Source organism: Hemitrygon akajei, chromosome 28 (genome assembly GCF_048418815.1).
Source record: "Hemitrygon akajei chromosome 28, sHemAka1.3, whole genome shotgun sequence".
Classification (NCBI taxonomy): Eukaryota; Metazoa; Chordata; class Chondrichthyes; order Myliobatiformes; family Dasyatidae; genus Hemitrygon; species Hemitrygon akajei.
In genome coordinates, this window is record NC_133151.1 from 44,111,785 (window position 1) to 44,125,875 (window position 14,091).

A 14,091-nucleotide genomic window follows, 5' to 3' on the forward strand; every position below is an offset into this window, starting at 1 on the left:
CCCATAACAGTTTTGTTTGACCGGTCAGGGTCGTTATCCCTGAGCTGAACCCCCCGAACCTGGGGGACCAGTGGACCGCTCTTAGTCTGACCTCTACCCTTTGACCCGTTTGGCATGGGTGACCCCACCAAGAGGCAAAGCACAAAGCCCCGACTCCAGCCGACACAGTTCTCTGGGTCACTGAGGCGCGCTCGCCTCCAATCCCAACGACAAAGTCGTTTTCCTCTTGGAGGTCTTGCACAGGACTGTGGTAATTTTATGTATCACACTGTACTGCTGTCACAAAAAAAACCAAATTCCCTGACACGTGTGAGTGATGATAAACCTGATTCTGATCTGGGTCTCTATTGTGGACTGAGAGTGGGAAGGGGGCAGGGAGAGGGGAATCATGGTTGGGAAAAGGGGAAGGGAGAGGGGAGGGAGCGGGAAGCACCAGATAGACATTCTGTAATGATCAATAAACCAGTTGTTTGGAATCAAATGACCTTGCCTGGTGCCTCAGGGCTGGGTGTGTCTGTACCCACCCCTGACACTCCTTCTCTGCCCCCTGTCCCACACCCCTCCCGCAGCGCCCCACCCTCACCATTCCCAACATCCTTTGCTCCTGACAGATTTACAAACTTGTTCTCCGCTCCACGTTGACAAATACAGTATGTACGGTGTGAAAGTTTTAGGCATCCCAATGATATATATATATATATATATATAGATATGTGTGTGTGTGTGTGTGTGTGTGCGTGTGCGTGTGTGTGTGCGTGTGCGTGTGTGTGTGTGTGCGCGTGTGTGTGTGTGTGAGAGTGTGTGTGTGTGTGTGTGTGTGTGTGTGTGTGTGTGTGTGTGTGAGAGTGTGTGTGTGTGAGTGTGTGTGTGTGTGTGTGTGTGTGTGTGTGTGTGTGTGTGTGTGTGTGTGTGTGTGTGTGTGTGTGAGAGTGTGTGTGTGTGTGTATTTCTGTAGCAAACCTTTTGCACAGTACAGTAAGACAGCGGAGGGTTGGGTCAGTGGGTGGTTGGGGATGTGTGGAGGGGTGGGTCAGTGGGTGGTTGGGGGTGTGTGGAGGGGTGGGTCAGTGGGTTATTGGGAGAGTGGAGGGGTGGGTCAGTGGGTGATTGGGGATGTGTGGAGGGGTGGGTCAGTGGGTGATTGGGGTGTGTGGAGGGGTGGGTCAGTGGGTGATTGGGGGTGTGTGGAGGGGTGGGTCAGTGGGTTATTGGGAGTGTGGAGGGGTGGGTTAGTGGGTGGTTGGGGGTGTGTGGAGGGGTGGGTCAGTGGGTTATTGGGGGTGTGTGGAGGGGTGGGTCAGTGGGTGATTGGGGGTGTGGAGGGGTGGGTCAGTGGGTTATTGGGAGAGTGGAGGGGTGGGTCAGTGGGTGATTGGGGGTGTGTGGAGGGGTGGGTCAGTGGGTTATTGGGAGTGTGGAGGGGTGGGTTAGTGGGTGGTTGGGGGTGTGTGGAGGGGTGGGTCAGTGGGTTATTGGGAGTGTGGAGGGGTGGGTTAGTGGGTGGTTGGGGGTGTGTGGAGGGGTGGGTCAGTGGGTGATTGGGGGTGTGGAGGGGTGGGTGAGTGGGTTATTGGGAGTGTGGAGGGGTGGGTCAGTGGGTGATTGGGGGTGTGTGGAGGGGTGGGTCAGTGGGTTATTGGGAGTGTGGAGGGGTGGGTGAGTGGGTGGAGGTGTTGACCAGCCTCACTGCCTGGGGAAAGTGACTGTTTTTGAGTCTGGTGGTCCTGGTGTGGATGCTACGGAGCCTCCTCCCCGATGGGTGTGGGACAAACAGTCCGTGAGCAGGGGCGGGGGTGGGATCCTCCACGATGTCACTGCCCCTTTTCCGGCACCTTTCCGTGTTGGTGGGTGGGCCGGTGCGTGGGGCAGCTTTGACTACCCGTTGCAGATCCGTCCCGTCCGTCGCAGAGCGGTTCCGGTACCAAACACAGTTGCGGCTTGTCAGGCCGCTGTCTACTGTGCGTCTGTGGAACGATGTGCAACGTTCAGCTCTCGTCAGCCTCCTCAGGACGCAGAGGCAGTGGTGAGCTTTCCTGACTGTGGAGGGTGAACCCTGCCATAAAGCAGCACCTTCACTGTTTGTTGGAGAGCACGCTGTCCTCTCCAATTCAAGTGCTCCGAAGGTTTGAGCTCTGACGACTGAAAGGGTTCAGTGAGCTGACAACAGCGTTCCCTCTATCCTGTCTCGCCCCACCGACCATTGCTCTGAGCAGCAAATTTTCACACGGTCTGAAAACTGTGCGGTACTTCAAACGTGTTTTTTTGTAATCTGCACATCAAACAAACACAAACCACAAGTAAACAACGTCAGACTGAGAAACCAACTGCAGGCACAATGACAAAAGTAAAATGTCCTGACGAGATGGCGTTGGCGTTCCAGCCAGTGACGGTTTATTCGCAACGAGCTGCTGGCTTCCATTCTGTGTCTATTGTTACAATTTGTAACTGACAATGTAGATATGCTGAAGCTCTAAAACGTTCCCAAGGTCAATGTACTTATACCATTCAGCAAAGTTACGAATTTGTATTCATTAACGCGAAATTAATTACAGCATATTTCACAATTGTACTGACAGAGATTTCAATATTATGTTAAAGAAAATCCCAGCTGAGCGGCAACAAGGGCTGGGTACGCGGGGGTATTTCGGTTGCCGTGCGGCCGTGCACCTGCACAGATTGGGGGAACGGGGGGTGAGACCGACCACATAGCTTTAATTTAAAGGAATTAAATATGCAGTCAGTGTGTGGCAGCTGGTGCTGGAACGCTGGGGTCCACCTCTGCAGGAAGAGTCAGTGAGCCAGAGTCCGAGATTCCAACACTATGGGGAACGTTCCCGGGATACGCTGTCCCGGGAGCCGGCCGTGCCCTTCAGGTGAGCTGCTGCCAGGCAAGGGACAGGAGGGTTTGCTTATCATCCAGGGGGGAGAGTTCATGGGTTGACACAGCAGATCCCTCAGCCTAACTTGTCCGTGCTGACCAAGATTCAGTATCTGGCTAGTCCCGCGTGCCTGCCCTTGATCCATAACCTCCTCCTGCGCGAGTGTCTTTTCGACGTTAATACGGCTCCCTCTCACGCCTCATTCCGAATATCCACCACCTTCTCTCCACTCTCACCTTTAGACTCTGCCCCCTGCATCTCAATTGCCCGACCCCGGGGAGAATAGGACAATGTGCCTCCAGCCTATCTATACCCCTCGATTAGATCACCCCGTTCAGAAACTTGTCGGGTCGTGCCAGCTCCAGCGTGGGCAGGAGCCTTTCCAGCAACCAGGACATCTTCAAGATGGCAGCATCAGGACCCCCCACCACCCCAGGACATGCCCTCTTCTCATTGCTACCATCAGGGAGGGGGTACAGGAGCCTGAAGGCACACACTCAACGATTCAGGAACAGCTTCTTCCCCTCTGCCATCAGGGAGGAGGTACAGGAGCCTGAAGACACACACTCAGTGATTTAGGAACAGCTTCTTCCCCTCTGCCATCAGGGAGGAGGTACAGGAGCCTGAAGACACACACTCAACGATTCAGGAACAGCTTCTTCCCCTCTGCCATCAGGGAGGAGGTACAGGAGTCTGAAGCCACACACTCAACGATTCAGGAACAGCTTCTTCCCCTCTGCCATCAGGGAGGAGGTACAGGAGCCTGAAGACACACACTCAGTGATTTAGGAACAGCTTCTTCCCCTCTGCCATCAGGGAGGGGGTACAGGAGCCTGAAGGCACACACTCAATGATTCAGGAACAGCTTCTTCCCCTCTGCCATCAGGGAGGAGGTACAGGAGCCTGAAGACACACACTCAGCGATTCAGGAACAGCTTCTTCCCCTCTGCCATCAGGGAGGAGGTACAGGAGCCTGAAGACACACACTCAGCGATTCAGGAACAGCTTCCCCCCCTCTGCCATCAGGGAGGAGGTACAGGAGCCTGAAGACACACACACACAACTATTCAGGAACAGCTTCTTCCCCTCTGCCATCAGGGAGGAGGTACAGGAGCCTGAAGACACACACACAACAATTCAGGAACAGCTTCTTCCCCTCTGTCATCAGGGAGGAGGTACAGGAGCCTGAAGACACACACTCAACGATTCAGGAACAGCTTCTTCCCCTCTGCCATCAGGGAGGGGGTACAGGAGCCTGAAGACACACACACAACGATTCAGGAACAGCTTCTTCCCCTCTGCCATCAGGGAGGGGGTACAGGAGCCTGAAGACACACACACAACGATTCAGGAACAGCTTCTTCCCCTCTGCCATCAGGGAGGAGGTACAGGAGCCTGAAGACACACACTCAGTGATTCAGGAACAGCTTCTTCCCCTTCCTGTCGAAGGGTCTCGGCCCGAAACGGCAGCTGTACTAATTTCCATAGGTCCTGCCTGGCCTGCTGAGTTCCTCCAGCGTTTACTGGTACTGCTGCCACAAAGCAAACTCATTTCATGCCAGTGAAAATGAACCTAATTATCATGAAACCTCTGGGACAGAGATCACACCCCCACACGTCAGCTTGAAATGACCGTCCCCTAATCCCCTGATAACAACCTCTGGTCTGAGGCTCTCCCATGGGTGGAAACACCCCCACATCTCCCCCTTCCCCTCAGGGTCTGAGGCTCTCCCACGGGTGGAAACACCCCCACATCTCCCCCTTCCCCTCAGGGTCTGAGACGTTTTGCTAACATTTTACCCCTCACTTGTATGAACTTCAGAGAACAGCAGTCCCGGATGGCATCCTGCTCGGCCCTGCAACGAAGTTCGTGGCATGTGTCAGTGACCACAAACCAGAGTCTGATTCTCGATCTCCTACACTTCAGAGAATAAACTCCAGCTTCTCAACCGCCCTGCATAATCCCGGCAACGACCTCCTACATCTTCTCTGCAGTCTTCCCCACCTAATGGCACCTTTCCTATCGATATTTCAAACGCAGCCTCCTAAAGGGAAGCCTTCGACCACCAGACAAAGGAGCAGAATTAGGCCATTCGCCCCATCAAGTCTGCCCTGTCAATCCATCATGGCCAATTTATTCTCCTTCTCAACCCCATTCTCCTGCCTTCTCCCCGTGACCCTTACTAATTAAGTAATACACGCCGTAGCTTTATAAAACTCTGGTCTGGTCGCCCCGCTATCGGGAGGACGTTGAGGCTTTGGAGTGGGTGTTGAGGAGGTTTACCAGGATGCTGCCTGGTTTAGAGGGCATGAGCTCGCACGAGAGGCTGGATAAACTCGGGCTGTTTTCTCTGGGGCGCCGGAGGCTGAGGGGAGATCTGATAGAGGTTTATAAGATGATGAGAGGCGTGAACAGAGAGTTTCTGTTTCCCAGGGTTGAAATGTCTCATATGAAGGTGAGAGAGGGTGATGTGAGGGGTAAGTTGTTTTTACTCAGAGAGTGATGGATGCCTGGGAAGGTACGGGCTTTTAAGAGATGTTTGGATAGGCAGATGGAGGGATATGGACATGGTGTGGGAGGGAGGGAGGGATTAGCATTTGGGTGTGTTTGATTCACTTTTGAGCTGGTTAGACACACCACTGGGCTTCCCTGCTCTAATGATCTAAGAACCAATCAACATCTGTTGTAAGCATACCCGTTGACATAACGACGATGCCGGGGAGGCGTTGCGCAGCCTGACAGCGAGCGATTGTCTCGGTGGCTTTACCTGCCATCGCAGGACCCCGTTGGACGTTGTTAACGCGGAATGCGGGGGGCGGGGGGGGCTGCGCGGCCTCGTTGGCAGCAAGGACCGGGCCCCGCGCTGCGGTGTTGCCCGTTTACAGCTGCCAGGGAAGAGCGATTGGGGGTTGGCCATCCCAACTCGCTCAGCTGCAGACGGCTGCAACATTCATGGACTCGGACTAGATTGTATTTACTGCGGTGTGTGACTGTTTGCTCCTTGGCCCCAGAGGAACGCTGTTTGGCTGGATTCATGTACGGCTGAAGGACAATTCAACTTGAACCTGGACCTTACCATCTGTGCCGGCGAATTTGGCAGATTCACCACCCTGCTTGTCCAGAAGGTGGACAGCAGCACGGGCAAGTGGCCAAAGCCCCACAGCGCGGAGGCATTTACGTTGGGAGAGGGACAAGGAATGCAGTGGGATGGGTGGGATACTGATGCTGTTAGCTCTGAGCCTGGACATCTTCTCAGTGGAGTGGGGGGGGTGGGGAGAGGGAGATCCAGTGGCCAATCACTCTGTTGGGTAGAGGAGTGGAGCCCAGATTGGTCTCTGCTGCTGTCGCCCATCCCGTTCAGGGTCCGGCGTGTTGTGTGTTCAGAGATGCTCCTCTGCACACCACTGTTGTAACGTGCGGGCATTGGAGTTACCAGTCTGGCCATTCTCCCCTGACCTCTCTCATTAACGAGGTGTTTTCACCCACTGAACTGCCACTCACTGGATGCTTTTTTGTTTTTCACACCATTCTGTGTAAACTCTAGACGGTTGTGTGTGAAAATCCCAGGAGATCAGCAGTTTCTGAGATACTCAAACCACCCCATCTGGCACCAACAATCATTCCAGGGTCAAAGTCACTCAGATCACATTTCCTCCCCCATTCTGACGTTCGGTCTGAACAACAACCGAACCTCCTGACCGTGTCTGCGTGCTCTGATGCATCAAGTCGCTGCCACGTGATTGGCCGACTGGATATTTGCATATGTCGCTAATGGATTTCTTCACTCCTCCACCCACCATAGGCAAGGAATTAACACAGGCTAAATTTTTTAAATTTTAATATAAACAATAAATCCATAACAAAAATGTATTTTACATTTGATACATTAACTTTATAGATGCAGGTCTACGGTACTGTGCAGAAGCATGGGGCACCCCTCAATGTAGGTTTCAGATGGTTTGGCCTCCACAGGGCCCCGGTCTCAACATCACCAAAACTGCCTGGGATTACCGGGAGACAGAAGCAAGCGGGACAGCCGGAGTCTGCGGCAGAACCCTGGCAAGTTCCAGATGTGTGGAACAACCTGCCAGCTGACTCACGACGGGGCACCTCAGAGAATTGGTGCAGTACAAAAGGGCGAAGGGTGGTCACACAAATATTCTGACTTGGGTTTTTATTTACTGTTTACTTTGTGGCAATTTTTGATATTTGGAAACTTAATTTCATTACTTTGGGTGATGGGAGTGAAGGTTTGTCTGTACCAAAGGAGGTGTGAGGGGCTCCTTCCCTCCGCCGGCCCGCAGGTCACCCTCGGGCAAGGTGTAGCTCCTGCTTAGCCCCCGATCAGGGTGAGGTGAAGCCGTGGGAGCGGGTGGTGGACGGTCGTACGAGCAGCCGGTGCAGATCACAAGTCCTGGTTATGTGACCACTGACGCCAGGCAGACAATCTCTGACGAGTATTGATAACGGCTGGGGTCACCCGTCTTGTAAAGACACAGCCCAGAAGGCGGCAATGATGTCAAAGCGCTTCTGCAGAAAGATTTGCCAAGAACAATCGTGGTCATGGAAGGACCACGATGGCCCACGTCACAGGATGATGATTTGCAGAATTTATTTTTTGAAGTGCCCAAGACTTTTGCACAGTACTTTCTGATAGACAGATTGAGGCAGAGGACAGGGTAGAGCCTACTGCTCTTTAGTGTATAACCTCTTTGTGAGAATCGGTTCTGTTAATGCTGCAAGATCCGTTGGCTACTCCTCTGGATCAACACCTGCCTTTTCCTCTCTACCACCTGCTACGTCTCAGCAGCAAGAACAAAACTTAAATCGACACACTCACTCTCTCACACGCCTTCCAGCATCAAGGAATCGCACACTTCACAGGATACCATCCAACATTTGGGTGTCTGCTGGCCCTTTTCAAAAACAATCGTGCTCTTTTCCAACAGCTCTGCAAGCTTGTCTGAGTTTTAACAACTCAGAACACATTATCCAAATCTTAACAATTCAGAACACATTAATGTTATACAGGCCATTCGGCCCACGCTGTTGTGCCTACTCCAAGATATTCGATCCCTCCCTCCTACCATTTTTTAAAAATCACCCTTGGCTGGTTGCATCGCAGCCTGGAATGGAAACACCAATACCCCGAAGCGGAAAACCCTGCAAAAAGTAGTGGATACGGCCCAGCCCATCACCGGTAAAGCCCTCCCCACCCCTGAGCACATTGTCACAGGAAAGCAGCCTCCATCGTCAGGGACCCCCACCACCCAGGACGTGTTCTGCTCACTGCTGCCATCAGGTGGAAGGTACAGGAACTGCAGGACTCACACCACCAGGTTCAGGAACAGTTATTACCCCTCAACCATCAGGCTCCTGAACCAGAGGGGGTAACCTCAACTCTGAACTGATTCCATCGGGAAGGAGGTACAGGAGCCTCAGGACTCACACCACCAGGTTCAGGAACAGTTATTACCCCTCAACCATCAGGCTCCTGAACCAGTGAGGATAACCTCAACTCTGAACTGATTCCATCGGGAAGGAGGTACAGGAGCCTCAGGTCCCACACCACCAGGTTCAGGAACAGTTATTACCCCTCAACCATCAGGCTCCTGAACCAGTGAGGATTACCTCAACTCTGAACTGATTCCATCGGGAAGGAGGTACAGGAGCCTCAGGTCCCACACCACCAGGTTCAGGAACAGTTATTACCCCTCAACCATCAGGCTCCTGAACCAGAGGGGAGAACTTCACTTTCCCCTTCACTGAACTGTTCCCACCACCTATGGACTCACTTTCAAGGACTCTTCCTCCCAAGTTCTGAATCTTTATTGCTTATTTATCTATTTTGTACTTGAAGTGTTATCTTTGGCAGTTTGGTTGTCTGCTCTGTTCCATTGATTCTATCACGTTTCTTGGATTTACTGAGGATGCCCGCAAGAAAATGAATCTCAGGGTTGTTTGTGGCGACATCTATGTACTTTGAACTTATCCAAGAGCCTAAATGCCCCCAATGTACCTGTCTCTACCACCACCCCTGGCAGGACGTTCCACACTCCTACCACTCTGCCTCTGACATCCTTACAGATGGAAACAGAACTCCGATGTCCCTGTTGCACTAACCAGCCACGTTAGCGCGGCTGCCCACGTCGTCTCCGAGCGTTCCCTGCTCTGCGGTGACCGGCCGTGGCTCCCCTCCCTCCCCACCCCCCGTCTCCCTGTAGGACGGACGCCTCTCACACCCAGGGGATTCACACTGCGCCCCCGCTCCTTTCCTGCGGTGCGCGTCGTCATTACACCCCCCTGCTATCCCAGCGGCCCGGCCCCAAAGCCTTTAGCCTTCCCTGAGTGTAGGGCGTGTTGCCAGAGTCACCCAGCGATTAATGACAGGGACACCAGAAAGTGAAAAGGAAAATGCAGGGTATATCGAAGATGGCCCAGGTTCAACTCCCTCCGAGTGGGCGGCCAATGGTACAGGTAAATATCGAGTGATGGTATTGGTGCTCGACCTTTCCGCTCACTATCAGTGACAAATCAGATCCTTCTCATGCTATAGTACACACACACACACGCACACGCACACGCTCTCCCTCTGCTTCACAGGCACGGACTCCACACTACCAGCTCCTCCTGCCAGCAAAGAGCTTCAGAGCTGTCACAGACAAGCGTCAGAGCTGGGCTGACAGTGCTCGGGCGCTACGAGCAGCCTCCGTCCCTCGCCGCGGGTCTCGGCCGCAAAGCAGCCCCGAGCGTCCCGCGAGCAGACTCCCGTCGTCCCGCAGCCGTGGCCGTCTCAGCTTCAGCGCTCTCAGTCTCGGTCCCATTCTAAAATAAAAACGCAAACGAGAGGCCCCAGGCCCAGGTCGAACAGCAGCGGGCTCCCTGTCGGTAGTTGGCCCCCACCCCCGGCGGCCTAGAATTTCAGCAGCTCGGCGTCCCGCCAGTTGTTGGGGAGGAAGTCCGTGAAGTCCACCTGCGGCTTGCCGGCCAGGGTGGGGCCGGCGGCGGGCAGCACGGCACAGTGCGGCTCGTGCTGTTGTACCACCTGCGTCCACTGCTTCAGTTCGTCCCTCAGAGTCTGGATCTCTTTCCTCAGCAAGGCGTTCTCCCTTTCCAGCTGCTCATACTCCTGCAGAGGAAGAGACAGACCGTCAGCACCGCGGCGTACAGGCAATCAGCCCGGCTACTACAGCGCACTGCCGCCGCAAAACAGCTCCCTCAACACTCGGCTCACCCGCAACCCGCTCGCTAATGCAAATATCTCATCAGCCAATCACGCGGCAGCGACTCGATGCATCGGAGCACGCAGACACGGTCAGGAGGTTCAGTTGTTGTTCAGACCGAACGTCAGAACGGGGAAGAAATGTGATCTGAGTGACTTTGACCCTGGAATGATTGTTGGTGCCAGATGGGGTGGTTTGAGTATCTCAGAAACTGCTGACCTCCTGGGATTTTCACACACAACAGTCTCTTAGAGTTTACAGAGAATGGTCAGACACAGACACACACACAGACGGACGGACAGAGAGAGAGAGAGAGACACACACAGAATTCTGACCGGCTGCACCACTGTCTGGTAAGGAGGGGCCAGTGCACAGCACCGAAAAAAGCTGCAGGAGCTGTAAACTCAGCCAGCCGCCCTCTACCCCACCCACCAGCATCCAGGACATCTTCAAAAGGCCATGCCTCAAAAAGTCAGCATCCATCATTAAGGACCCTCATCCCCCAGGACATTCCCTCTTCTCATCGCTACCATCAGGGAGGGGGTACAGGAGCCTGAAGACACACACTCAACGATTCAGGAACAGCTTCTTCCCCTCTGCCATCAGGGAGGAGGTACAGGAGCCTGAAGACACACACTCAACGATTCAGGAACAGCTTCTCCCCCTCTGCCATCAGGGAGGAGGTACAGGAGCCTGAAGACACACACTCAACGATTCAGGAACAGCTTCTCCCCCTCTGCCATCAGGGAGGAGGTACAGGAGCCTGAAGACACACACTCAACGATTCAGGAACAGCTTCTCCCCCTCTGCCATCAGGGAGGAGGTACAGGAGCCTGAAGACACACACTCAATGATTCAGGAACAGCTTCTCCCCCTCTGCCATCAGGGAGGAGGTACAGGAGCCTGAAGACACACACTCAACGATTCAGGAACAGCTTCTCCCCCTCTGCCATCAGGGAGGAGGTACAGGAGCCTGAAGACACACACTCAACGATTCAGGAACAGCTTCTCCCCCTCTGCCATCAGGGAGGAGGTACAGGAGCCTGAAGACACACACTCAACGATTCAGGAACAGCTTCTCCCCCTCTGCCATCAGGGAGGAGGTACAGGAGCCTGAAGACACACACTCAATGATTCAGGAACAGCTTCTCCCCCTCTGCCATCAGGGAGGAGGTACAGGAGCCTGAGGGCACACACTCAACGATTCAGGAACAGCTTCTTCCCCTCTGCCATCAGGGAGGAGGTACAGGAGCCTGAAGACACACACTCAACGATTCAGGAACAGCTTCTTCCCCTCTGCCGTCAGGGAGGAGGTACAGGAGCCTGAAGACACACACTTAGTGATTCAGGAACAGCTTCTCCCCCTCTGCCATCAGGGAGGAGGTACAGGAGCCTGAAGACACACACTCAACGATTCAGGAACAGCTTCTTCCCCTCTGCCATCAGGGAGGAGGTACAGGAGCCTGAAGACACACACTCAACGATTCAGGAACAGCTTCTCCCCCTCTGCCATCAGATTTCTGAATGGACAATATATCCAAATCCTACCTCACTATTTTTGCACTACTTAATTAAATATACCAAATTATAATAATAAATTCAATCTTTTGAAGAGTAGTGCAGTTACAAAGCAACAAATTTCAGGACGGGTCATTAACGATAGATCTGATTCCGAGGCAGATGCGCACACAGAAGGAGGCGGTGAGCGAGCAGGGCACCCAACTGCTCAAACCCATCACTGGGGTGGGACGAGCTCGAGTTCGGCCCGATCGATAAAACACCTGCCGGTGAGCCAGCATGGACCCGGTGGCACGAACGGCCTCCCCCAGCAGGGCAAAGCTGGGACAGGCGCAGGGCAGCGGGCAACTGCCCCCGTCACCTGCTGCCGACAGACTCTCCTGTCAGGGGTGACGCACGCAAAGCGCTGGGGGGAGCTCACGGGTCAGGCAGCATCTGCGGAGGGGGGTAGAGAGTCGACGTTTCTGCCCCCCTCACACCGGCCGACCACAGCGTCGAGGAACTCCGGCCGCCGAGCCGGTATCTGCTGCCCCGGGCCAGATTCCGCACCTCCCCACGCCAAACCGCGGGCTCTTACCTGGTGTAAAATGTCCGCCCGCTGTGTCTGCTTCTGCCGGCTTTTCTGCGCAGCGATTCTGTTCTTCTCTCTTCGCCTGAGCTTCTTGTCGTAACCCTCGTAATCCTGGAGACAACGGACAGGCGGTTAGCACCAGGGCGGAGAGTCATTCTGCCTCTCCAACTTCCCACAAGCAAATTAGAACCGCCTCCCGATCACGTCTTCCAGACGCCTGGAAGTCTGGTGTGGCCAGTTTCTACTGCCGCGTGAGGCCAAAGGGCCCAACTCTGCTCCCGGGCTTCGCGGCCTAGCACCAACCCGCATCTCAGAGAGGACGCGTTGTCACTGGAGAGAGTCCAGAGGGGGTCCTCAAGGATGATTGCAGGAAGGAAGGGGTTAACATATGAGGAGCCTTTGGCAGCTTTGGGCCTGTACTCACTGGAATTTAGAAGAATACGTGGGGATCTCATTGAAACCCATCGATTACTGAAAGGACACAGATAGAGTGGATGTGGAGAGGATGTTTCCCATGGTGGGGGAGTCTAGGACCAGAGGGCACAGATAGAGTGGATGTGGAGAGGATGTTTCCTATAGTGGGGGGAGTCTAGGACCAGAGGACACAGACTGAGTGGATGTGGAGGGGATGTTTCCTATAGTGGGGGAGTCTAGGACCAGAGGACACAGATAGAGTGGATGTGGAGAGGATGTTTCCCATGGTGGGGGAGTCTAGGACCAGAGGGCACAGATAGAGTGGATGTGGAGAGGATGTTTCCTATAGTGGGGGAGTCTAGGACCAGAGGACACAGATAGAGTGGATGTGGAGAGGATGTTTCCTATAGTGGGGGAGTCTAGGACCAGAGGACACAGATAGACTGGATGAGGAGAGGATGTTTCCTATAGTGGGGAGTCTAGGACCAGAGGACACAGATAGAGTGGATGTGGAGAGGATGTTTCCTATAGTGGGGGAGTCTAGGACCAGAGGACACTGATAGAGTGGATGTGGAGAGGATGTTTCCTATAGTGGGGGAGTCTAGGACCAGAGGACACTGATAGAGTGGATGTGGAGAGGATATTTCCTATAGTGGGGGAGTCTAGGACCAGAGGACACAGATAGAGTGGATGTGGAGAGGATGTTTCCTATAGTGGGGGAGTCTAGGACCAGAGGACACAGATAGAGTGGAAGTGGAGAGGATGTTTCCTATAGTGGGGGAAGTCTAGGACCAGAGGACACAGATACAGTGGATGTGGAGAGGATGTTTCCTATAGTGGGGGAGTCTAGGACCAGAGGACACAGATAGAGTGGATGTGGAGAGGATGTTTCCTATAGTGGGGGAGTCTCGGACCAGAGGACACAGATAGAGTGGATGTGGAGAGGATGTTTCCTATAGTGGGGAGTCTAGGACCAGAGGACACAGATAGAGTGGGTGTGGAGAGGATGTTTCCTATAGTGGGGGAGTCTAGGACCAGAGGGCACAGATAGAGTGGATGTGGAGAGGATGTTTCCTATAGTCGGGGAGTCTAGTACCAGAGGACACAGGTAGAGTGGATGTGGAGAGGATGTTTCCTATAGTGGGGGAGTCTAGGACCAGAGGACACAGATAGAGTGGATGTGGAGAGGATGTTTCCTATAGTGGGAGAGTCTAGGACCAGAGGACACAGATAGAGTGGATGTGGAGAGGATGTTTCCTATAGTGGGAGAGTCTAGGACCAGAGGACACAGCCTCAGACTAGAGGGACGTCCATTTAAAATGGAGATGAGGAGGAATTTGTTCAGCCAGAGGGTGGGGAATCTGTGGAACTCGCTGGCGTAGACGGAGGCTGAGACACTGGGTATGTTCATCCAGCACCTGCTCCCATGGGTTCACGTGACTCTGATCGGTGGCTGCACTTTGGCCAAGGGTGACCTGCAGGCCA

The 14,091-nt window shown here is 53.9% G+C and overlaps 1 protein-coding gene across 1 annotated transcript in view; it reads right to left on the bottom strand.

Annotated features, from left to right (window-relative positions):
* Positions 1–9,550: 9,550 nt before the first annotated feature.
* The window catches only part of LOC140717875 (basic leucine zipper transcriptional factor ATF-like), a 6,025-nt gene continuing 1,484 nt past the window's right edge, over positions 9,551–14,091 (bottom strand). Inside the window, exons 2-3 of the mRNA XM_073031600.1 lie at positions 12,199–12,303; positions 9,551–10,009 (exon numbers count right to left, since the gene is read on the bottom strand). Coding sequence (XP_072887701.1) covers positions 9,794–10,009; positions 12,199–12,303 — 321 coding nt within the window. The 3' untranslated portion in view covers positions 9,551–9,793. The remainder of the gene's footprint in view (positions 10,010–12,198; positions 12,304–14,091) is intronic.